At 52.8% G+C, this 22,858-nt stretch overlaps 1 protein-coding gene across 7 annotated transcripts in view; it reads left to right on the plus strand.

The window, feature by feature from the left end:
- Positions 1–22,858, plus strand: part of neo1a (neogenin 1a) — a 280,070-nt gene that overhangs the window by 121,961 nt on the left and 135,251 nt on the right. For all 7 annotated transcript variants that reach the window (XM_072465808.1, XM_072465811.1, XM_072465814.1 and 4 more), the window contains exon 3: positions 15,866–16,141. In XM_072465808.1, the coding sequence (XP_072321909.1) occupies positions 15,866–16,141 (276 nt within the window). The remainder of the gene's footprint in view (positions 1–15,865; positions 16,142–22,858) is intronic.

The raw sequence follows: 22,858 nt of genomic DNA on the forward strand, positions 1-22,858 counted from the left end.
GGCGTCCTTCTGTGGTGTCCCTCCGTGGCGTCCCTCCGTGGCGTCCCTCCGTGGCGTCCCTCCGTGTCGTCCCTCCGTGGCGTCCCTCCGTGGCGTCCCTCCGTGGCGTCCCTCTGTGGCGTCCCTCCGTGGTGTCCCTCTCTCCGTGTCGTCCCTCCGTGGCGTCCCTCCGTGGCGTCCCTCCGTGGCGTCCCTCTGTGGCGTCCCTCCGTGGCGTCCCTCCGTGGCGTCCCTCCGTGGTGTCCCTCCGTGGCGTCCTTCTGTGGTGTCCCTCCGTGGCGTCCCTCCGTGGCGTCCCTCCGTGGCGTCCCTCCGTGGCGTCCCTCCGTGGCGTCCCTCCGTGGTGTCCCTCCGTGGCGTCCCTCCGTGGCGTCCCTCCGTGGCGTCCCTCTGTGGCGTCGTGGCGTCCCTCCGTGGCGTCCCTCCGTGGCGTCCCTCTGTGGCGTCCCTCCGTGGCGTCCCTCTGTGGCGTCCCTCCGTGGCGTCCCTCCGTGGCGTCCCTCCGTGGCGTCCCTCTGTGGCGTCCCTCTGTGGCGTCCTTCTGTGGTGTCCCTCCGTGGCGTCCCTCCGTGGCGTCCCTCCGTGGCGTCCCTCTGTGGCGTCCCTCCGTGGCGTCCCTCCGTGGCGTCCCTCTGTGGCGTCCCTCTGTGGTGTCCCTCTGTGGCGTCCTTCTGTGGTGTCCCTCTGTGGTGTCCCTCTGTGGCGTCCTTCTGTGGTGTCCCTCCGTGGTGTCCCTCCGTGGCGTCCCTCCGTGGCGTCCCTCTGTGGCGTCCCTCCGTGGCGTCCCTCCGTGGCGTCCCTCCGTGGCGTCCCTCCGTGGCGTCCCTCTGTGGCGTCCCTCCGTGGTGTCCCTCCGTGGCGTCCCTCCGTGGTGTCCCTCTCTCCGTGTCGTCCCTCCGTGGCGTCCCTCTGTGGCGTCCCTCCGTGGCGTCCCTCCGTGGCGTCCCGGCGTCCCTCTGTGGCGTCCCTCCGTGGCGTCCCTCCGTGGCGTCCCTCTGTGGCGTCCCTCTGTGGCGTCCCTCCGTGGCGTCCCTCTGTGGCGTCCCTCCGTGGCGTCCCTCCGTGGCGTCCCTCTGTGGCGTCCCTCTGTGGCGTCCCTCTGTGGCGTCCCTCCGTGGCGTCCCTCTGTGGCGTCCCTCCGTGGCGTCCCTCCGTGGCGTCCCTCCGTGGTGTCCCTCCGTGTCAGACAGATGTGTGGAGACGACGTGGCCTCGGTGTGGCATCTGTATCCAGGCTCTGCTCCTGATGAAGGGCCCTTGACTTGTTCATTAGATTGTTGCACACGTGTTAATTAATCGCTGGCTCGTTCTCGTCAGTCTGTAGAGACTGAACCTGTCGGCTCCAAGACGGTGCCTTTCAAACATGACGTCTCGTGTGGGACGGAGGTGCGGCAGGTTTATTATCACACGTTCAGTTCTTTTACCACTGCCAATGTGTGATATCGAAAAACATGCTTAAGTTACAGATATTGTTCTTGTGGTTGCTTATGTACCTTTTGATGCCATATTTTACCCCAGAGTAAGTGCTTGGAAGTGATATGGCAGTTCAGCCCAATAAAAAATAATATATTAAATATAGCCGCAAGCGGCAATGATCGGCCCTCACCTCGCCGCAAGAGGAGGGCTAACGCGCCCCAATTGTCCTTTTATTACGCCTACAGCTGAATCTGTGACGCTGTCACATCTTCTCCCCTTTGTTTTACCATCAAAAAGACATTTTATTTTGAATTCTTGGCAAAATGTGCAGCTTTGCCGCACAGACACCGTGACTCTTTGAATAAAAATGTGGATAACTTTTGATGGTCCTGAAGATGAGTCTCACCAAATTTCAGGTTAATAGGGCTAACGCCCTGAGGGGGAGGAGTTTGTGAAAGTCTAAAGTGTAAACATGTTCTGGTGATTTGCCCATTGGAATAACATGGGAGGTTTCTGTCATCGCTACGGCGACGCCATAACAATTATGACATGGGTCTCATTGACTTTTTTGATGGGGCCAACATTGAGTTGTGTGTCAAATTTCGTAAAATTTCGCAAAACTAAACATTTAACCTCCATATAAAATCTGTAGGGGGCGCTGTAGCTCAACATTATTTCATTTCACTTCAAGTAGGTTTAGGGCAAAGAGTTTAACAACTGATTCTAATTTGACGCAATTCAGACTTTATCTGCGCAAACGGCAGAAATGTTAAATTTGGGAAATCTCTGAAATTCTAGCTAAAGTTTGTGGCTTCGCCGCACAGAGACCGTGACAGGGTCAATGTCATTTTGATGTCCCACTCCTCAGTAGCATTTTCACCAAATTTCAGCTTTTTAGGGCCAACGCCCTGAGAGGAGTTCGTAAAAGTACGACGTTTTGAAAAACTCAATTTTTGATCCAATATGGCCGACATTTGGTTGGGCGGACGGCGTTGCCGTAATAATATTTTTTACTTCTCTTGTCACCATCTACCTCTGCGCCAAATTTCATGATTCTAACAGATTTTTTTTGGGGTCATTTCCAATCTCTCAATGCATTTTTGGTACATTTAGGGGCGCTGACGTGCCAATTTTTTGAATTTTAGAAAAGGGAAATAGCCAGAATGTAGAGAGGCCTGGAAATTTTGGTGACTTTTTGTCAATGTTCACTGGGTGAAAAATAGGGGGGTTGGTCCCGAGAAGAAAGAAAAAGAAAGAAAGAATAATATTCTGATGCGAAAACAATGTTTCTCATTTTTCAAATATCATAAACTATACATTTTCAGAAATGTATAGTAAGCGCTCGCGCTTTCCTACCTCATGGTGTGGGTCCCTGACGGGTACTTTCGTTAATTTTGAGTGAGCTCCGCCCACTTTGTGTTTTTAGCTCTTTACAGTAATAATGTTCAATTTTTGCATTACATGTTTATATGCACGGAACATGCAAGATTCGCGGCCGTCATCCAAATGTAAAGCGCTCGTTGAGTGCGTACTTTTGCACGGGCTTCGCCCGTTTACAACTCTAATGTTCCATTTTCCTACTACTAATTAGCCTGCTGCACGGGGCGTGCGTGAGGAGGAGTGTTAGTGAGTGTTTGGAAGTGGCCGAGCGCTTCACGCTCGATTTCGTGCGCACTACGTGCTTCGCACGGCTTTACGGAACTATTAGGCCTCTCGCCAGCTTGTGGCGCTCTGGATTAATAATGTGTTTTATGGTTCTCAATAATAGTTAACATAGTGTAGTACCAAAAAAGTCACATATAAACCAAATACCACTTAAAGGTTCACTATAACATGGTCCGTCACCTGCTGCCCTCGTGAAAATGTTATTGCTTTGCTTACATAGTATTTAATGAGTATTAATTATCATCTTCAGGCGTTTATATGTGAAATAATACCTGGTTTGGTAGAGTCACCTTCTGCAGAACATGAGGGAGAACAGAAGCTTTCAGACTCTTTAAGTCCTGGTGCTGTTGGTAAATCCCACTTTATAATTCTGTTTAGTGGATTTTCTGGAGTTGTTCATATTTGTTATTGGACTTTCACAGTATCGATGTGTTTTGAAGGAGAACTTCTCATGACCTTTGACCCTCACACAGAGTCATACAGTTTTGCCACTCACAGTCATCTGCATAATACGGTGCATCTTCATCACCGTGGCCTCCATGACGCTGCTCCTGGCATGATGTCGTCCTAATCCACACATGAACATAAGTTGGCTCTCATTAGTCCACATTTGTACTGCACGTGCTGGACGCCTGTAGGACCATTGTAGCACCGCATTATTAGACATTACCATTATACACTGTCTCGTGTCAGCCAAATGAACACATCAGCACCACTTTATGGCAGAACAGAAATACTAGATTATAACTACTTAGCATTCTCGCCCCATCGGCTAATGGCTAACAAACCTGTTGAGATCAAAGTTTTGTGTTGTATTCAATATTTGAGTCTGGGAGGATCAATAGTGCGTTTTAATTGCGTCTTTAGTATGTGGTCATGAGTGAGCAGCTCGGCGTGATGCTCTTTAATGTATCAGCCCATAGGCTCCTCCCCCGCTGCTCTGGAACCTTCTATCAGGGGATTAATGCTCATTTATGTTGTAGTAGGTCTTCAAAGGCTGCGCTCCGGAACGCTCTGAAGTCGAGACGCTGTGTTCAGGGGATTCACCGGAACTCGCTCCAACGTTTACAGAGCTGAAGGGAGGGCGTGTCTGTGGGCGGTTCTACAGTCACAAGGCGTGGCCTGAAATGTTCCACAGTGCGGCGTCTTAAGTGTCTCTCACGCAGAAGCTACAGGTGTTTGTATTGCTACATAATGAGCTTGTGTAACTCACTAATGTTGTACCCTGAAACAACATCTCCATGGAGACGAGCGGGTGGTGGGCCCTTCATCAGAAAACACACATTTTGCCTTTAAATGATGCTCAAACATAGGGTTGCCATGGTTACTGAGAATAAATGGGGACTGGTCCATGGAAGATGATACTTTTCATAATTTAGCTTTTGAATTTAACAAAGAAATAAACATGTTTGAATTGTTTTAGTGGCTGAATTTTGAAATTAATTTCAGAGTAAAAACAATTTAAACATTTTTTCCGGAGTCGAAAAAAATGTAAAAATTTAAATTCTGAAAAAAAAAGATCTTCCAAACCATTCCATAGTCGATTAAAATAATGATATGATTGTAAGCATTAACTGGACCTTACACTTTATTCATAACTGCTTTAAGTCTGCACATTTCAATCTTTATTTGGTTAAAGATAAGTTTTGAACATCTAAATATACAACAAATATAGACTAACAGACTAATCTAGTGCGTGTTGTGCATATGGACCTCATAAACCACCAGAATAAACATGTTACAATACAAGATGGAACAATAATGCAGGACGACTCAAACTCATGAAAGAGGAAATAACATTGGTTTAAGCTCATTACCTCAGGCCCCTCAAACTCTTGATCCGGCCCTGCACCGGCCCCTGCTGAACAGAGCGCTGCAGACCTGCTGAACAGAGCGCTGCAGACCTGCTGAACAGAGCGCTGCAGACCTGCTGCTGAACAGAGCGCTGCAGACCTGCTGCTGAACAGAGCGCTGCAGACCTGCTGAACGTGTCCCGTGTGTGGGCTGCGTTCGCGCTCTCGCATCACATCGTCCAAAGCACAAGGTCTTTTTGCTCTTGATTATAGTGATTATCTTTAGAGCCGTTATCGGTGCTTTTCTGGAGCGTTCTAAAGTGAAAGGGGCTCATTTATGTCATGTGACTGTCTGAGGCTTTAGTAGAAGGTCAGATGCTCGGGTCAGATGCTCGGGTCAGTTGCTGGGGTCGGATGCTCGGGTCGGATGCTCGGGTCGGATGCTCGGGTCAGATGCTCGGGTCAGATGCTCGGGTCAGATGCTCGGGTCGGATGCTCGGGTCGGATGCTCGGGTCAGATGCTCGGGTCAGTTGCTCGGGTCGGATGCTCGGGTCAGATGCTCGGGTCAGTTGCTCGGGTCAGATGCTCGGGTCAGATGCTCGGGTCGGATGCTCGGGTCAGATGCTCGGGTCGGATGCTCGGGTCGGATGCTCGTGTCAATAAAGTTACACCGTTATTGACACACACAATGTCGACAAAACGTTCTGCACCGACCTAGTCTTTAGGTTTGGTTCATTTATTTAGCGAACACCAGGTTTACGTTAGCAACACAACAACGTCTCCCTCGGTCCCACCCAGACACGTAATCCAGGTAAACAGAACAGTATCGCCCCCTAGCTGTCAGGCATGAGAAGTGAAACTTAAACTAACAAAAGGCACTTAGGTCGGGCCCAAAAGGCGGAGGAAGACGAAACTATCGCAGAAAAAGTTCAACTTAAAACAACAACAAACGTTTATACAGTACTTTTATTTGTTAAACAAATGCTTGGGTAAAAAGGTTTTGTTCCTTCAATGTTTTATGGAGTATTTCATTCTATAATAACTGTAAAAAAATAAAGGTTCACTTCACGGATTTCGCCTCCCGCGGGTTCTTCTTGGAACGTGACCCCCGCGATAAACGAGGGTTCACTGTACAGAACACTTTTCTACATTAATGTCAGCCTCACCATAACTGTTCATAACGTTCAGAACGCAACACGAGACGCATCTGTCTTCAGCGTTCCATCATAGCACATTTGTATTTGTGGATGAAAAGGCGGAGCCAGCCGTGTGGGCGGAGCCAGCCGTGTGGGCGGAGCCAGCCGTGTGAGCGGAGCGGCGTCCTGAGGGAGATGCTCCAGCCTCTACATATTCTATTAGCTGCTGATTGCTATTCCAGACCTGATTTTAATTAAGACTAGTAGAACCCATTGTGTGTGAGTGCGCGCTCGCGTGTGCGTGTGCGTGTGCGTGTGCGTGTGTGTGTGCGTGTGCGTGTGCGTGTGCGTGTGTGCGTGTGCGTGTGCGTGTGCGTGTGCGTGTGCGTGTGCGTGTGCGTGTGCGTGTGCGTGTGCGCGTGCTCTGGCTTTGTTTGTGTGTTGTGTGCCGTGCGTGCGCGCGGGCTGTGTGTATTCCACTGTGTGTTGCTCATGGGCGGGGCAGTCTGGAGATCTCTCCGACAGCCGTCTCTTGTCGTTTAATCTGTCACAAACGATGGATGTCTCTGCTTCATTAGCGCTCATTAGGGGAAGATTGTTGCTACGTACGGTAACCAGGGACGTTCACTTCAACTGCAGGAGATGTTTCTGCAGAGTTTTCTTCAGTGTTGTTCCATTTGAAGAGTGGTATTAGCATAAAATAAGGATTGTGTTAGTGTGTTATTGTGTTTGTGTGTTATTGTGTTAGTGTGTTATTGTGTTAGTGTGTTATTGTGTTTGTGTATTTAGGTGTTAGTGTGTTATTGTGTTTGTGTGTTATTGTGTTTGTGTGTTATTATGTTTGTGTGTTATTGTGTTAGTGTGTTATTGTGTTTGTGTGTTATTTTGTTTGTGTGTTATTGTGTTAGTGTGTTATTGTGTTTGTGTGTTATTGTGTTATTGTGTTTGTGTTATTTTGTTTGTGTGTTATTGTGTTAGTGTGTTATTGTGTTTGTGTTATTTTGTTTGTGTGTTATTTTGTTAGTGTGTTATTGTGTTTGTGTGTTATTTTGTTAGTGTGTTATTGTGTTAGTGTGTTATTGTGTTTGTGTGTTATTGTGTTTGTGTGTTATTTTGTTTGTGTGTTATTGTGTTTGTGTGTTATTGTGTTTGTGTGTTATTGTGTTAGTGTGTTATTGTGTTTGTGTGTTATTGTGTTTGTGTGTTATTGTGTTAGTATGTTATTGTGTTTGTGTGTTATTGTGTTTGTGTGTTATTGTGTTTGTGTGTTATTGTGTTTGTGTGTTATTGTGTTTGTGTGTTATTGTGTTTGTGTGTTATTGTGTTAGTATGTTATTGTGTTTGTGTGTTATTGTGTTAGTGTGTTATTGTGTTTGTGTGTTATTGTGTTTGTGTGTTATTGTGTTTGTGTGTTATTGTGTTTGTGTGTTATTGTGTTTGTGTGTTATTGTGTTTGTGTGTTATTTTGTTTGTGTGTTATTGTGTTAGTATGTTATTGTGTTTGTGTGTTATTGTGTTTGTGTGTTATTGTGTTAGTATGTTATTGTGTTTGTGTGTTATTGTGTTTGTGTATTCAGGTGTTATTGTGCATCAGGATTTATTTGTTTAAGGCAGGCATGTCCAAACTACGGCCCGGGGGCAAAATGCGGCCCTCAGACCAATTATTGTTGGCCCTCAGGCTTCTTGAAAAATTCAAGCATTTTGATGTTATAACAACCTGATATGAATGTTCCAAGTCTTATAAAAGGAGTGGAGGTGCATCCAAACAATGTCAAATGCGAAATTTCTAATGATTCACTCACAAATTTGACAGTGTCGGCTTGTTTGTGGCCCTCTGCTCCATATAAGTTTCAAAATGCGGCCCTCAGTGAAAAAAAAGTTTGGACCCCCTGGTTTAAGGCATTCGAAGTCTGAACCATGTGATTTTACTGAGGATTCAAAAAGCGACTCGTGTGTATTTTGTGCAGGATGTTTACAGTCGGAAACGAGATGCAAACCATTATTGACCCTGCATTTCATTCTCTCTATTTCCTTTTGAAAATGGAAAGCTAAATGTTGAGCGTCTCCTTTAACCGTTTGAATGATTTGCAGTAGGTTTGATTGAGCGGAAGCGCCGCGCGGTCGCTCCGGTGCAGGCGTGGATCGCTCAGCCCGGCTCGCTCAGGTCAAAAGTGTCCAGATTGGCATTACTGGGCTGTGTGTTCGATTCAGGAGCCGAGCCGGAGCCAGAACAGCCCATTTTGGCTCGCTGTGTGATTAATGTGGATCGATGGGATTACGAGCGCCTCGGTCTAGCCCTGAACGTGCTAAATGCTAATGCACTTCTGCTGTTCTACACCTCCTGAGCAGAAGCAGCACGGTCTTTGTAGCCCACATATGCTAATCCTCTTTTTATCATAAAAGATATAGTAAGTAGTTCTATTATATAAGTGAATGTCTGTACACGTTTTAGAAGTCGGGACATTTCACCTTCCATCCAGAAAACATATCTTTAAAAGTATTAGTGGAGGTTTTATTATGAATTAAACCTCACTACTCTCACAATTATTAATCATTTAAATGTATCAGAAATATCACCGTATTCCTCTTTATTTTACTCTAAACAATATATTCAATATTTCAATGTTAAACTCACTGTATTATCTAAATGTTGGTATTTGACATGAGACATTAGACTCATCATCCTGCTGCTGCTGCTGCTGCTGTGTGGAAATAGAAAATGGTTCCGGACTCATTGAATTAAAACATATTCTGAGTTTGCGTGTTCCCTTCTCTCGTCTCACGCTCTGAACAGCCTGACTCATGTTCATGGAGGAACCAGGAAGTGAATGAAGACGTGCCTGCAAAGTGCTCATGTACATCACGAGCCTCAACACGGCCCACAATGACCCGGTCATCTGTGTCCTGACCCTCACACTGGTCAGATGGCAGCGCGGCTGGAGAACGCTTCAACAGTCATAACGACTGTAAAAGGAGCAGAGCTGATACTTAACTATTCCACTCATTAGAGCAACGAGAGGAACAGCAGCACAAGTGGCGGTGTGTGTGCACTGCAGCAGGAAGCGGCCAATCACATCGCTGCATTCAGTGACAGAGACACTCACTCTCACATTCATTCACTGGGGGCCATTTACAGTTGCCAATGGACCCCACACATGTGTTTGGACAGTGGGAGGAAGCTGAGAGAACCCATGGTAACACAGGGAGAACATGCAGACTCCAGAGAGATCCGGATCTCCTGATTGTGAGGCGAGAGCTCCAACTTTTGCAGTCAAATTTGGAATGTTTTTTCTTGTATTTGCAAATTGAATCTAATCAATGTCTTAGTATTTCCATTAGAGAAATTCAGAAAGCCATTCAAAGCCGAGGGGGAAATAGTGTGCTAAACACACTTAAATGTGTCCAAATCTAGCTCAAAACATGCTAAAACCATTATTCTGCCTCATTTTTAAAGACCAACTGTGTTTGTTGTCAAAAGCAGATATAATACACAATATAGAACCTCTAAAACCATCCTCTAGCAGTGCAAATGTTTTCCTGTCTGTTAATCTGCAATTGGATCCAACATGGCTGCCGTCTGGCTCTAATCTGTGGGATAAGCCGCGCCTTTCCTCAGTGTGATTATACAGCGATGATTGGCGGCTTCCATATGAAAGCTATCGACGAGCCATCAGCTTAGCCCATATTAGAGGAGCCATTGTGCAGATATGGTCCAGGAGCCGAGTGCTTTGGCCCCGGCCCAGGGGAGCGCCATCACTGTCAGTGAGAGAGCTGGGTCTGGAGAGGTCTGGGTCTGGAGAGGTCTGGGTCTGGAGAGGTCTGGGTCTGGAGAGGTCTGGGTCTGGAGAGGTCTGGGTCTGGAGAGGTCTGGGTCTGGAGAGAGCTGGGTCTGGAGAGAGCTGGGTCTGGAGAGGTCTGGGTCTGGAGAGGTCTGGGTCTGGAGAGGTCTGGGTCTGGAGAGGTCTGGGTCTGGAGAGGTCTGGGTCTGGAGAGAGCTGGGTCTGGAGAGGTCTGGGTCTGGAGAGGTCTGGGTCTGGAGAGGTCTGGGTCTGGAGAGGTCTGGGTCTGGAGAGAGCTGGGTCTGGAGAGGTCTGGGTCTGGAGAGGTCTGGGTCTGGAGAGGTCTGGGTCTGGAGAGAGCTGGGTCTGGAGAGAGCTGGGTCTGGAGAGGTCTGGGTCTGGAGAGGTCTGGGTCTGGAGAGAGCTGGGTCTGGAGAGAGCTGGGTCTGGAGAGGTCTGGGTCTGGCGAGAGCTGGGTCTGGCGAGAGCTGGGTCTGGAGAGGTCTGGGTCTGGAGAGGTCTGGGTCTGGAGAGGTCTGGGTCTGGAGAGAGCTGGGTCTGGAGAGGTCTGGGTCTGGAGGGAGCTGGGTCTGGAGGGAGCTGGGTCTGGAGAGGTCTGGGTCTGGAGAGAGCTGGGTCTGGAGAGAGCTGGGTCTGGAGAGAGCTGGGTCTGGAGAGAGCTGGGTCTGGAGAGAGCTGGGGAGAGCTGGGTCTGGAGAGAGCTGGGTCTGGAGAGAGCTGGGTCTGGAGAGGTCTGGGTCTGGAGAGGTCTGGGTCTGGAGAGGTCTGGGTCTGGAGAGGTCTGGGTCTGGAGAGGTCTGGGTCTGGAGAGAGCTGGGTCTGGAGAGAGCTGGGTCTGGAGAGAGCTGGGTCTGGAGAGAGCTGGGTCTGGAGAGGTCTGGGTCTGGAGAGAGCTGGGTCTGGCGAGAGCTGGGTCTGGAGAGGTCTGGGTCTGGAGAGGTCTGGGTCTGGAGGGAGCTGGGTCTGGAGAGAGCTGGGTCTGGAGAGGTCTGGGTCTGGAGGGAGCTGGGTCTGGAGGGAGCTGGGTCTGGAGAGGTCTGGGTCTGGAGAGAGCTGGGTCTGGAGAGAGCTGGGTCTGGAGAGAGCTGGGTCTGGAGAGAGCTGGGGAGAGCTGGGTCTGGAGAGAGCTGGGTCTGGAGAGAGCTGGGTCTGGAGAGAGCTGGGTCTGGAGAGGTCTGGGTCTGGAGAGGTCTGGGTCTGGAGAGGTCTGGGTCTGGAGAGAGCTGGGTCTGGAGAGAGCTGGGTCTGGAGGGAGCTGGGTCTGGAGAGAGCTGGGTCTGGAGAGAGCTGGGTCTGGAGAGAGCTGGGTCTGGAGAGGTCTGGGTCTGGAGGGGTCTGGAGAGAGCTGGATCTGGAGAGGTCTGGGTCTGGAGAGAGCTGGGTCTGGGTCTGGAGAGAGCTGGGTCTGGAGAGGTCTGGGTCTGGAGAGGTCTGGATCTGGAGAGAGCTGGGTCTGGAGAGGTCTGGGTCTGGAGAGAGCTGGATCTGGAGAGGTCTGGGTCTGGAGAGAGCTGGGTCTGGCGAGAGCTGGGTCTGGCGAGAGGTCTGGGTCTGGAGGGGTCTGGGTCTGGAGAGGTCTGGGTCTGGAGGGAGCTGGGTCTGGAGGGAGCTGGGTTTTCTATGCCTTTTGAACTCATTCCTGCTTTTTAAACCTTATGAACCTCTTCTCTCAGCAGGATGTCTGGAGTGCATAATCCACAAGATGATTTCATCTCTAAATTGTTACATCTCAGAGTCAATACCAGTGTGTCCTCATGATGGGGGGAGTTTGTCCTCATGATGGGGGGATTTTGTCCTCATGATGGGGGGATTTTGTCCTCATGATGTGGGAGTTTGTCCTCATGATGGGGGAGTTTGTCCTCATGATGGGGGGAGTTTGTCCTCATGATGGGGGGAGTTTGTCCTCATGATGGGGGAGTTTGTCCTCATGATGTGGGAGTTTGTCCTCATGATGGGGGGAGTTTGTCCTCATGATGTGGGAGTTTGTCTTCATGATGTGGGAGTTTGTCCTCATGATGGGGGAGTTTGTCCTCATGATGGGGGAGCTTGTCCTCATGATGGGGGGAGTTTGTCCTCATGATGGGGGAGTTTGTCCTCATGATGGGGGAGTTTGTCCTCATGATGGGGGAGTTTGTCCTCATGATGTGGGAGTTTGTCCTCATGATGGTGGAGTTTGTCCTCATGATGTGGGAGTTTGTCCTCATGATGGTGGAGTTTGTCCTCATGATGGGGGAGTTTGTCCTCATGATGGGGGGAGTTTGTCCTCATGATGGGGGGAGTTTGTCCTCATGATGGCGGGAGTTTGTCCTCATGATGTGGGAGTTTGTCCTCATGATGGGGGGAGTTTGTCCTCATGATGTGGGAGTTTGTCCTCATGATGGCGGGAGTTTGTCCTCATGATGGAGGGAGTTTATCCTCATGATGGGGGGAGTTTGTCCTCATGATGGGGGAGTTTGTCCTCATGATGTGGGAGTTTGTCCTCATGATGGGGGGAGTTTGTCCTCATGATGGGGGGAGTTTGTCCTCATGATGTGGGAGTTTGTCTTCATGATGGGGGAGTTTGTCCTCATGATGGGGGGAGTTTGTCCTCATGATGGCGGGAGTTTGTCCTCATGATGGGGGAGTTTGTCCTCATGATGGGGGAGTTTGTCCTCATGATGGGGGGAGTTTGTCCTCATGATGGGGGAGTTTGTCCTCATGATGGGGGGAGTTTGTCCTCATGATGGGGGGAGTTTGTCCTCATGATGGGGGGAGTTTGTCCTCATGATGGCGGGAGTTTGTCCTCATGATGTGGGAGTTTGTCCTCATGATGGGGGGAGTTTGTCCTCATGATGGGGGGAGTTTGTCCTCATGATGGGGGAGTTTGTCCTCATGATGTGGGAGTTTGTCCTCATGATGGGGGGAGTTTGTCCTCATGATGGGGGGAGTTTGTCCTCATGATGTGGGAGTTTGTCTTCATGATGGGGGAGTTTGTCCTCATGATGGGGGGAGTCTGTCCTCATGATGGGGGGAGTTTGTCCTCATGATGGCGGGAGTTTGTCCTCATGATGGGGGAGTTTGTCCTCATGATGGGGGGAGTTTGTCCTCATGATGGGGGGAGTTTGTCCTCATGATGGGGGGAGTTTGTCCTCATGATGGGGGGAGTTTGTCCTCATGATGTGGGAGTTTGTCCTCATGATGTGGGAGTTTGTCCTCATGATGGGGGAGTTTGTCCTCATGATGGGGGAGTTTGTCCTCATGATGTGGGAGTTTGTCCTCATGATGGCGGGAGTTTGTCCTCATGATGGCGGGAGTTTGTCCTCATGATGTGGGAGTTTGTCCTCATGATGTGGGAGTTTGTCCTCATGATGTGGGAGTTTGTCCTCATGATGGCGGGAGTTTGTCCTCATGATGGCGGGAGTTTGTCCTCATGATGTGGGAGTTTGTCCTCATGATGTGGGAGTTTGTCCTCATGATGTGGGAGTTTGTCCTCATGATGTGGGAGTTTGTCCTCATGATGGGGGAGTTTGTCCTCATGATGTGGGAGTTTGTCCTCATGATGGGGGGAGTTTGTCCTCATGATGTGGGAGTTTGTCCTCATGATGGGGGAGTTTGTCCTCATGATGTGGGAGTTTGTCCTCATGATGTGGGAGTTTGTCCTCATGATGTGGGAGTTTGTCCTCATGATGTGGGAGTTTGTCATTCTTTAACATTGTGTTTACAACTTTGACATTCGTCTCAAACCAAAACTTTGTGTTGGATATTGTTCCTACTTTCTGGTCCCAGTGTGTTTGTGTTTACATCCCAGTGATGTCACTGACTCTAAAGCACCAAACACTGATGTGGAGTCATTCTTACATGAGTTTTCTCACCCATTACTCACCCACCACTCACCCATTAGTCACCCATCACTCACCCATCACTCACCCATTACTCACCCATCACTCACCCATCACTCACCCATCACTCACCCATCACTCACCCATTACTCACCCATCACTCACCCATCACTCACCCATCACTCACCCATTACTCACCCATCACTCACCCATCACTCACCCATCACTCACCCATCACTCACCCATCACTCACCCATTACTCACCCATCACTCACCCATCACTCACCCATCACTCACCCATTAGTCACCCATCACTCACCCATCACTCACCCATTACTCACCCATCACTCACCCATCACTCACCCATCACTCACCCATTACTCACCCATCACTCACCCATCACTCACCCATCACTCACCCATTACTCACCCATCACTCACCCATCACTCACCCATTACTCACCCATCACTCACCCATTACTCACCCATTCAGAGGGAGAGGGAGGGACTCACCCATTCCAAAGACCAAAAACATCTGAAGTTGAAGACGATCAATAAACTGTTTATTGAATTTTAGCCTCACAAAACAGAAGAAACTTGTAGTTACATGTTTGTTACTCCAGGTGGCGCTTTGGAGACTTTCTGGTTAAGGGCCCTTGGCAAAAAAGTTAGTTGTTTTTTTCCCAATGCCTTTTTAAAGGTTGTTTTGACATAAAAGCACCTCCTCGTTTATGAAGCTAAGTTTAATGCTACACTCTGGAACCTTGACTTTCCTCTCACTTTGTGCCAATCACAGACGCTTTTGATGGATTTCAAATGTCACGTTCTGATTGGCCCGTTATTGGAAGAATACACTTCAGAACTTTATTTACAAACGCAACAGTGCTGTCTTTATTCTCTCAAATTATGATTCATTATTTCTCCCGTGGCCCATGCAACACATCACCACGGTAACCAGCACAGGCAGCCTGACCACTCGAGGCCCTCCTCATAATGACACAGCATGTGGCTGCTTTCCTCCTTCAAACAGACTTTTCCTCTCTAATCACCCCAAGATTATTATTTGCACTTTCTTAACTTATTTTCATGGCTGTGGCAAAGTTTCACTGTTACTTTCAAATCGATGGCTCCAAACACGAGGATCAAGTGTTGTGTGTGAGTGTGTGTGTGTGTGTGTGTGTGTGTGTGTGAGTGTGTGAGTGTGTGAGTGTGTGTGTGTGTGTGTGGTTGTGTGTGTGGTTGTGTGTGGTTGTGTGTGTGGTTGTGTGTGGTTGTGTGTGTGTGTGTGTGGTTGTGTGTGTGTGTGAGTGTGTGTGTGAGTGTGTGAGTGTGTGAGTGTGTGTGTGTGTGTGTGGTTGTGTGTGTGTGTGTGTGTGTGTGTGTGTGTGTGGTTGTGTGGTTGTGTGTGTTGTGTGTGTTGTGTGAGTGTTTTTGCAGAATGTGTTTGGTTTTTATGCAGTGATACTGTTGTCCTGAGGGTTGTTACTCTCCTCTGCCCTGACATTGGATCTGATCATAATATGACATGTGGGTGTGGTCCCTCATTCTGTGGAACTCAGATATTTATCCTCTTCTGAGTAAGCCCCGCCCACCAGCCTGACCAGTCCCAAGGCTTCAGGATGTTGTTGTACACTTCTGGAAGATTGAACCTTAAACCTTCATTAAAGAAGCGTTCTCTTCTGTGGCCTCCTTAACTCCTCTGTCATAAAGTGTCCTAGTTTTCAGACTCCATCCACAGATTGAGAATCACTCTTTGACTAGGGCGTGTCCAGATGATACAACTGAAGCTCCTCCAATGTTTAGGAGGAATGACAAATGAGAACGTTCAAGTCTATGATTAAAACTGATAAAATGACCTCAAAGCGACTGAAACATCAAGTGTAATCTCTTTAGTTTAAAGTGATATTTTGTCACTTTAGTGGTCTATGGTGGGGCCCCTCACCCGCCCGCCCCTCACCCCCCTGCCCCTCACCCCCCTGTCCAGTAAAGGCCTTGTACCAGTGGGTGAGCGGTGGTTTCCAAAGATGAGGATTTTAGCCATGTTTAGCCAGACAAAAATAAAATAAAACCACATAAATTTAACTTAAAACTCATGCGTATGTGGCGTTTGCCCATTGACACAAGTATAGAACGTGTATGTGATCAAACTACCAACTCAATTCACACCGTGTGTGAATATTCTCCTTTCATGTAAAACCTTGTTCTTTGTAATTAACTCTTTGTACTCTCTTGTTCCAGGAATGCCCAGGTTTGCGAGCCAGCCCACGGCCACCAGCGTCCGTGTGGGAGACAACGTGGTCCTGAGCTGCGAGGTGAACTCTGACCTTGTGCCCTTCAGCCGCTGGGAGAAAGAGCGGCAACCTGTGAAGCTGAGCGGCCGAGTGGTGCAGCTGCCCTCAGGAGCTCTGGTCATCAGCAACGCCTCGGACTCAGACGCAGGGCTGTACCGCTGCATGGTCGAGAGCGGAGGAGCGTCCAAGGCCAGCGACGAGGCTCAGCTCACGGTGCAGCCAGGTGAGTCCAGACCCAGCCCAGCCCAGGTCAATCCAGACCAGGTGAGTCCAGACCCAGCCCAGCCCAGGTCAATCCAGACCAGGTGAGTCCAGACCCAGCCCAGCCCAGGTCAATCCAGACCAGGTGAGTCCAGACCCAGCCCAGGTCAATCCAGACCAGGTGAGTCCAGACCCAGCCCAGGTCAATCCAGACCAGGTGAGTCCAGACCCAGCCCAGGTCAATCCAGACCAGGTGAGTCCAGACCCAGCCCAGGTCAATCCAGACCAGGTCAATCCAGACCAGGTGAGTCCAGACCCAGCCCAGCCCAGGTCAATCCAGACCAGGTGAGTCCAGACCCAGCCCAGGTCAATCCAGACCAGGTCAATCCAGACCAGGTGAGTCCAGACCCAGCCCAGCCCAGGTCAATCCAGACCAGGTGAGTCCAGACCCAGCCCAGCCCAGGTCAATCCAGACCAGGTGAGTCCAGACCCAGCCCAGGTCAATCCAGACCAGGTGAGTCCAGACCCAGCCCAGGTCAATCCAGACCAGGTGAGTCCAGACCCAGCCCAGGTCAATCCAGACCAGGTGAGTCCAGACCCAGCCCAGCCCAGGTCAATCCAGACCAGGTGAGTCCAGACCCAGCCCAGGTCAATCCAGACCAGGTGAGTCCAGACCCAGCCCAGGTCAATCCAGACCAGGTGAGTCCAGACCCAGCCCAGGTCAATCCAGACCAGGTCAATCCAGACCAGGTGAGTCCAGACCCAGCCCAGCCCAGGTCAATCCAGCCCAGGTCAATCCAGACCAGGTGAGTCCAGACCCAGCCCAGCCCAGGTCAATCCAGACCAGGTGAGTCCAGACCCAGCCCAGGTCAATCCAAACCAGGTGAGTCCAGACCCAGCCCAGGTCAATCCAGACCAGGTGAGTCCAGACCCAGCCCAGGTCAATCCAGACCAGGTGAGTCCAGACCCAGCCCAGGTCAATCCAGACCAGGTGAGTCCAGACCCAGCCCAGGTCAATCCAGACCAGGTGAGTCCAGACCCAGCCCAGGTCAATCCAGACCAGGTGAGTCCAGACCCAGCCCAGCCCAGGTCAATCCAGACCAGGTGAGTCCAGACCCAGCCCAGGTCAATCCAGACCAGGTGAGTCCAGACCCAGCCCAGGTCAATCCAGACCAGGTGAGTCCAGACCCAGCCCAGGTCAATCCAGACCAGGTCAATCCAGACCAGGTGAGTCCAGACCCAGCCCAGCCCAGGTCAATCCAGACCAGGTGAGTCCAGACCCAGCCCAGGTCAATCCAGACCAGGTCAATCCAGACCAGGTGAGTCCAGACCCAGCCCAGCCCAGGTCAATCCAGACCAGGTGAGTCCAGACCCAGCCCAGGTCAATCCAAACCAGGTGAGTCCAGACCCAGCCCAGGTCAATCCAGACCAGGTGAGTCCAGACCCAGCCCAGGTCAATCCAGACCAGGTGAGTCCAGACCCAGCCCAGCCCAGGTCAATCCAGACCAGGTGAGTCCAGACCCAGCCCAGGTCAATCCAGACCAGGTGAGTCCAGACCCAGCCCAGGTCAATCCAAACCAGGTGAGTCCAGACCCAGCCCAGGTCAATCCAGACCAGGTGAGTCCAGACCCAGCCCAGGTCAATCCAGACCAGGTCAATCCAGACCAGGTGAGTCCAGACCCAGCCCAGGTCAATCCAGACCAGGTGAGTCCAGACCCAGCCCAGGTCAATCCAGACCAGGTGAGTCCAGACCCAGCCCAGGTCAATCCAGACCAGGTCAATCCAGACCAGGTGAGTCCAGACCCAGCCCAGGTCAATCCAGACCAGGTCAATCCAGACCAGGTGAGTCCAGACCCAGCCCAGGTCAATCCAGACCAGGTGAGTCCAGACCCAGCCCAGGTCAATCCAGACAGGAAACCTTCTGCTTCTTTTGTCTCGTTATTGACCTTTGAACCTGCTCGTGAGTACCTCATGTTGAAGAACATGTACTTTCAATTGGTCAGGCGTTCCATCAATTGGATTTGGTATTAGCACAACATCTATTGGCAGCAGAGGGAATAACCATGGGGAAGTAAACAAAAGCTAGCTTACCCCGACGTGCTAATTTAAGCACAGTTGCAAAGAACACAAGTTTCCTCTGCCACTAAAAACATGTAGAATAGGCTCCTCCCCTCTGAATAGGCTCCTCCCCTGAAAAGCAGACGCTAAATAAAAGTCAAATAGATCACAAATCTGGGAAACTTGAAACGGAAAGTTTGTGAGAGCTCAAAGGGAGAAGATCATGTTCTGGATTCATTAAACAAGCTTGAATGAAGCTAAACAACTGGTTTGTTTTTGATGTTGAAACAGTTAAAAGCTGAATAAAGTCAATTTTGCACAATATGCGTCCTTTAAACCAGACGTATACTTTCAGCTTTTACACACGGTGTGGTTAGGCTAATGTTAGCATTACTCCGCCCGTCCAACCACTACTGCTGGGACGACCTGTCCTGATCATGAGGATTTACTCTTACTGTTTAGTGTTAATTAACCAACCTAACTCTGAGCTGGAAACATGCAAACTGCTCTGCTGCCAATGGTTTGCATGTTTAAAATCTAAACTGGACATCACAATATTCTAGAATCACCCCAAGTTACTCATAGTCCACCCTAAGAGCACAGTTGATAATAATAAGTGCAACACCCATATCATAGTAGTTATAATATCGACTTCGCCCATGTCTTAATCACCCAAATCCTGGACCAGACGTGATTGTTGTCAGGTGACGGTTACCATGACGTCTGAGGAGCCGGTGCAACAGACAATGATGAAGTTCAACATTTGTGTCTGTGATGATCAGGTTTACATCATGTCAGTCTAACACCTCAGCGTTCAGAAGTGAGAGGAGGAGCTTCATGTTGCCCTGACGATCCTACACATTACTCTCTGCTCCTTATTGGCACGTCACCATCCAGCTCCCATGATCCTCTCCTGCAGCGTGTTCAGGGGGCAGAGGCCTTTCCTGGGAGGCCTGGTATCGGCCCTGGTATCGGCCCAATACCGGCCCTGGTATCGGCCCCTGGTATCGCCCCGGTATCGCCCCTGGTATCGCCTCTGGTATCGGCCCTGGCACCGGCCCTGGTATCGCCCCTGGTATCGGCCCTGGCACCGGCCCTGGCATCGCCCCTGGCACCGGCCCTAGCACCGCCCCTGGAATCGGCCCCGGTATCGCCCCTGGTATCGGCCCTGGCACCGGCCCTGGAATCGCCCCTGGAATCGGCCCCGGTATCGCCCCTGGTATCGGCCCTGGCACCAGTCCTGGTATCGCCCCTGGTATCGGCCCTGGCACCGGCCCTGGCACCGGCCCTGGTATCGCCCCTGGTATCGGCCCTGGCACCAGCCCTGGTATCGCCCCTGGTATCGCCTCTGGCATCGCCCTGGTATCGGCCCTGGCACTGGCCCTGGTATCGGCCCTGGCACTGGCCCTGGCACCGGCCCTGGCACCGGCCCTGTTATCGCCTCTGGCATCGCCCTGGTATCGGCCCTGGCACCGGCCCTGGTATCGCCCCTGGTATCGGCCCTGGCACCGGCCCTGGCATCGCCCCTGGCACCGGCCCTGGCACCGGCCCTGTTATCGCCCCTGGAATCGGCCCCGGTATCGCCCCTGGTATCGGCCCTGGCACCAGCCCTGGTATCGCCCCTGGTATTGGCCCTGGCACCGGCCCTGGCACCGGCCCTGGTATCGCCCCTGGTATCGGCCCTGGCACCAGCCCTGGTATCGCCCCTGGCACCGGCCCTAGCACCGCCCCTGGAATCGGCCCCGGTATCGCCCCTGGTATCGGCCCTGGCACCGGCCCTGGCATCGCCCCTGGCACCGGCCCTGGCACCGGCCCTGTTATCGCCCCTGGAATCGGCCCCGGTATCGGCCCTGGCACCGGCCCTGGCATCGCCCCTGGTATCGGCCCTGGTATCGGCCCTGGCACCAGCCCTGGTATCGCCCCTGGTATCACCTCTGGCATCGCCCTGGTATCGGCCCTGGCACTGGCTCTGGTATCGGCCCTGGCACTGGCCCTGGCACCGGCCCTGGCACCGGCCCTGGCACCGGCCCTGTTATCGCCTCTGGCATCGCCCTGGTATCGGCCCTGGCACTGGCCCTGGCACCGGCCCTGGCACCGGCCCTGTTATCGCCTCTGGCATCGCCCTGGTATCGGCCCTGGCACCAGCCCTGGTATCGCCCCTGGTATCGGCCCTGGCACCGGCCCTGGCACCGGCCCTGGTATCGCCCCTGGTATCGGCCCTGGCACCAGCCCTGGTATCGCCCCTGGTATCGCCTCTGGCATCGCCCTGGTATCGGCCCTGGCACTGGCCCTGGTATCGGCCCTGGCACTGGCCCTGGCACCGGCCCTGGCACCGGCCCTGTTATCGCCTCTGGCATCGCCCTGGTATCGGCCCTGGCACCGGCCCTGGTATCGCCCCTGGTATCGGCCCTGGCACCGGCCCTGGCATCGCCCCTGGCACCGGCCCTGGCACCGGCCCTGTTATCGCCCCTGGAATCGGCCCCGGTATCGCCCCTGGTATCGCCCCTGGCACCAGCCCTGGTATCGCCCCTGGTATTGGCCCTGGCACCGGCCCTGGCACCGGCCCTGGTATCGCCCCTGGTATCGGCCCTGGCACCAGCCCTGGTATCGCCCCTGGTATTGGCCCTGGCACCGGCCCTGGCACCGGCCCTGGCACCGGCCCTGGCACCGGCCCTGGTATCGCCCCTGGTATCGGCCCTGGCACCAGCCCTGGTATCGCCCCTGGTATCACCTCTGGCATCGCCCTGGTATCGGCCCTGGCACTGGCTCTGGTATTGGCCCTGGCACTGGCCCTGGCACCGGCCCTGGCACCGGCCCTGGCACCGGCCCTGTTATCGCCTCTGGCATCGCCCTGGTATCGGCCCTGGCACCGGCCCTGGTATCGCCCCTGGTATCGGCCCTGGCATCGCCCCTGGCACCGGCCCTGGCACCGGCCCTGTTATCGCCCCTGGAATCGGCCCCGGTATCGGCCCTGGCACCGGCCCTGGCATCGCCCCTGGTATCGGCCCTGGTATCGGCCCTGGCACCAGCCCTGGTATCGCCCCTGGTATCACCTCTGGCATCGCCCTGGTATCGGCCCTGGCACTGGCTCTGGTATTGGCCCTGGCACTGGCCCTGGCACCGGCCCTGGCACCGGCCCTGGCACCGGCCCTGGCACCGGCCCTGTTATCGCCTCTGGCATCGCCCTGGTATCGGCCCTGGCACCGGCCCTGGTATCGCCCCTGGTATCGGCCCTGGCATCGCCCCTGGCACCGGCCCTGGCACCGGCCCTGTTATCGCCCCTGGAATCGGCCCCGGTATCGGCCCTGGCACCGGCCCTGGCATCGCCCCTGGTATCGGCCCTGGTATCGGCCCTGGCACCAGCCCTGGTATCGCCCCTGGTATCACCTCTGGCATCGCCCTGGTATCGGCCCTGGCACTGGCTCTGGTATTGGCCCTGGCACTGGCCCTGGCACCGGCCCTGGCATCGCCCTGGCACCGGCCCTGGCACCGGCCCTGTTATCGCCTCTGGCATCGCCCTGGTATCGGCCCTGGCACCGGCCCTGGTATCGCCCCTGGTATCGGCCCTGGCATCGCCCCTGGCACCGGCCCTGGCACCGGCCCTGTTATCGCCCCTGGAATCGGCCCCGGTATCGCCCCTGGTATCGGCCCTGGCACCGGCCCTGGCATCGCCCCTGGTATCGGCCCTGGCACCAGCCCTGGTATCGCCCCTGGTATCGGCCCCGGTATCAGCTTGGTACCCCAGTGGAGCGCTAACTCTGACGTGATTCCTTTGTGGCGCTGTCTGCTCGGGCCCCTCACAGCTTTTATCATCAGTTGTGAAGCAGCGGGCCCCTGCAGCACAAGGAGATATTAGAGCGCGTAAATCTGCTTCAACAAGAGCCTGGTGGGAGTGTTATCTTTTTATGTCCCCTCCACGACGCTGGTGTCAGAGGGCCCCGCTCCACTCAAGCACCACATAAAGCTGTTCCAGGCCTGGACACATGAGCTTTAATAAAAACAAAAGAGGCGACGATGAGTTGAAATGTGATGATCTAATTTAGCACATTTCACCAAATGTTCTTGTAAAGATGCCAAACTCTCCCATGAGAAGTCTGAGGGTGAATCCTCTGTAACAGCAAGAGGAATTCTTTCATTTACTCCTGAGAATCCATCTTTTTGGACCAATCACAAGGCAGGATTGTGGTTTGGGCGGAGCCAAAGATGAAGCATCCAAACGAACCAAAACGCCAACTTTGTGTGAACACACCGCGAGCGCCGCTCCAGATCCACGTGTGGATCCAATCAGAAACAAATATGGGGGGTCACTCTGGGGGTCACTCTGGGGGGTCGCTCTGGGGGTCACTCTGGGGGGGTCACTCTGGGGGTCACTCTGGGGGGTCACTCTGGGGGATCGCTCTGGGGGTCACTCTGGGGGGGTCACTCTGGGGGTCACTCTGGGGGTCACTCTGGGGGTCGCTCTGGGGGGTCGCTCTGGGGGTCACTCTGGGGGGGTCACTCTGGGGGTCACTCTGGGGGATCGCTCTGGGGGTCACTCTGGGGGGGTCACTCTGGGGGGTCACTCTGGGGGATCGCTCTGGGGGTCACTCTGGGGGGGTCACTCTGGGGGATCGCTCTGGGGGGTGACTTTGGGGGTCACTCTGGGGGGTCACTCTGGGGGTGACTCTGGGGGGTCGCTCTG

Source organism: Eucyclogobius newberryi, unplaced genomic scaffold (assembly GCF_026437365.1).
Source record: "Eucyclogobius newberryi isolate DKJ021-1_F unplaced genomic scaffold, fEucNew1.0.hap1 SCAF_5, whole genome shotgun sequence".
Classification (NCBI taxonomy): Eukaryota; Metazoa; Chordata; class Actinopteri; order Gobiiformes; family Gobiidae; genus Eucyclogobius; species Eucyclogobius newberryi.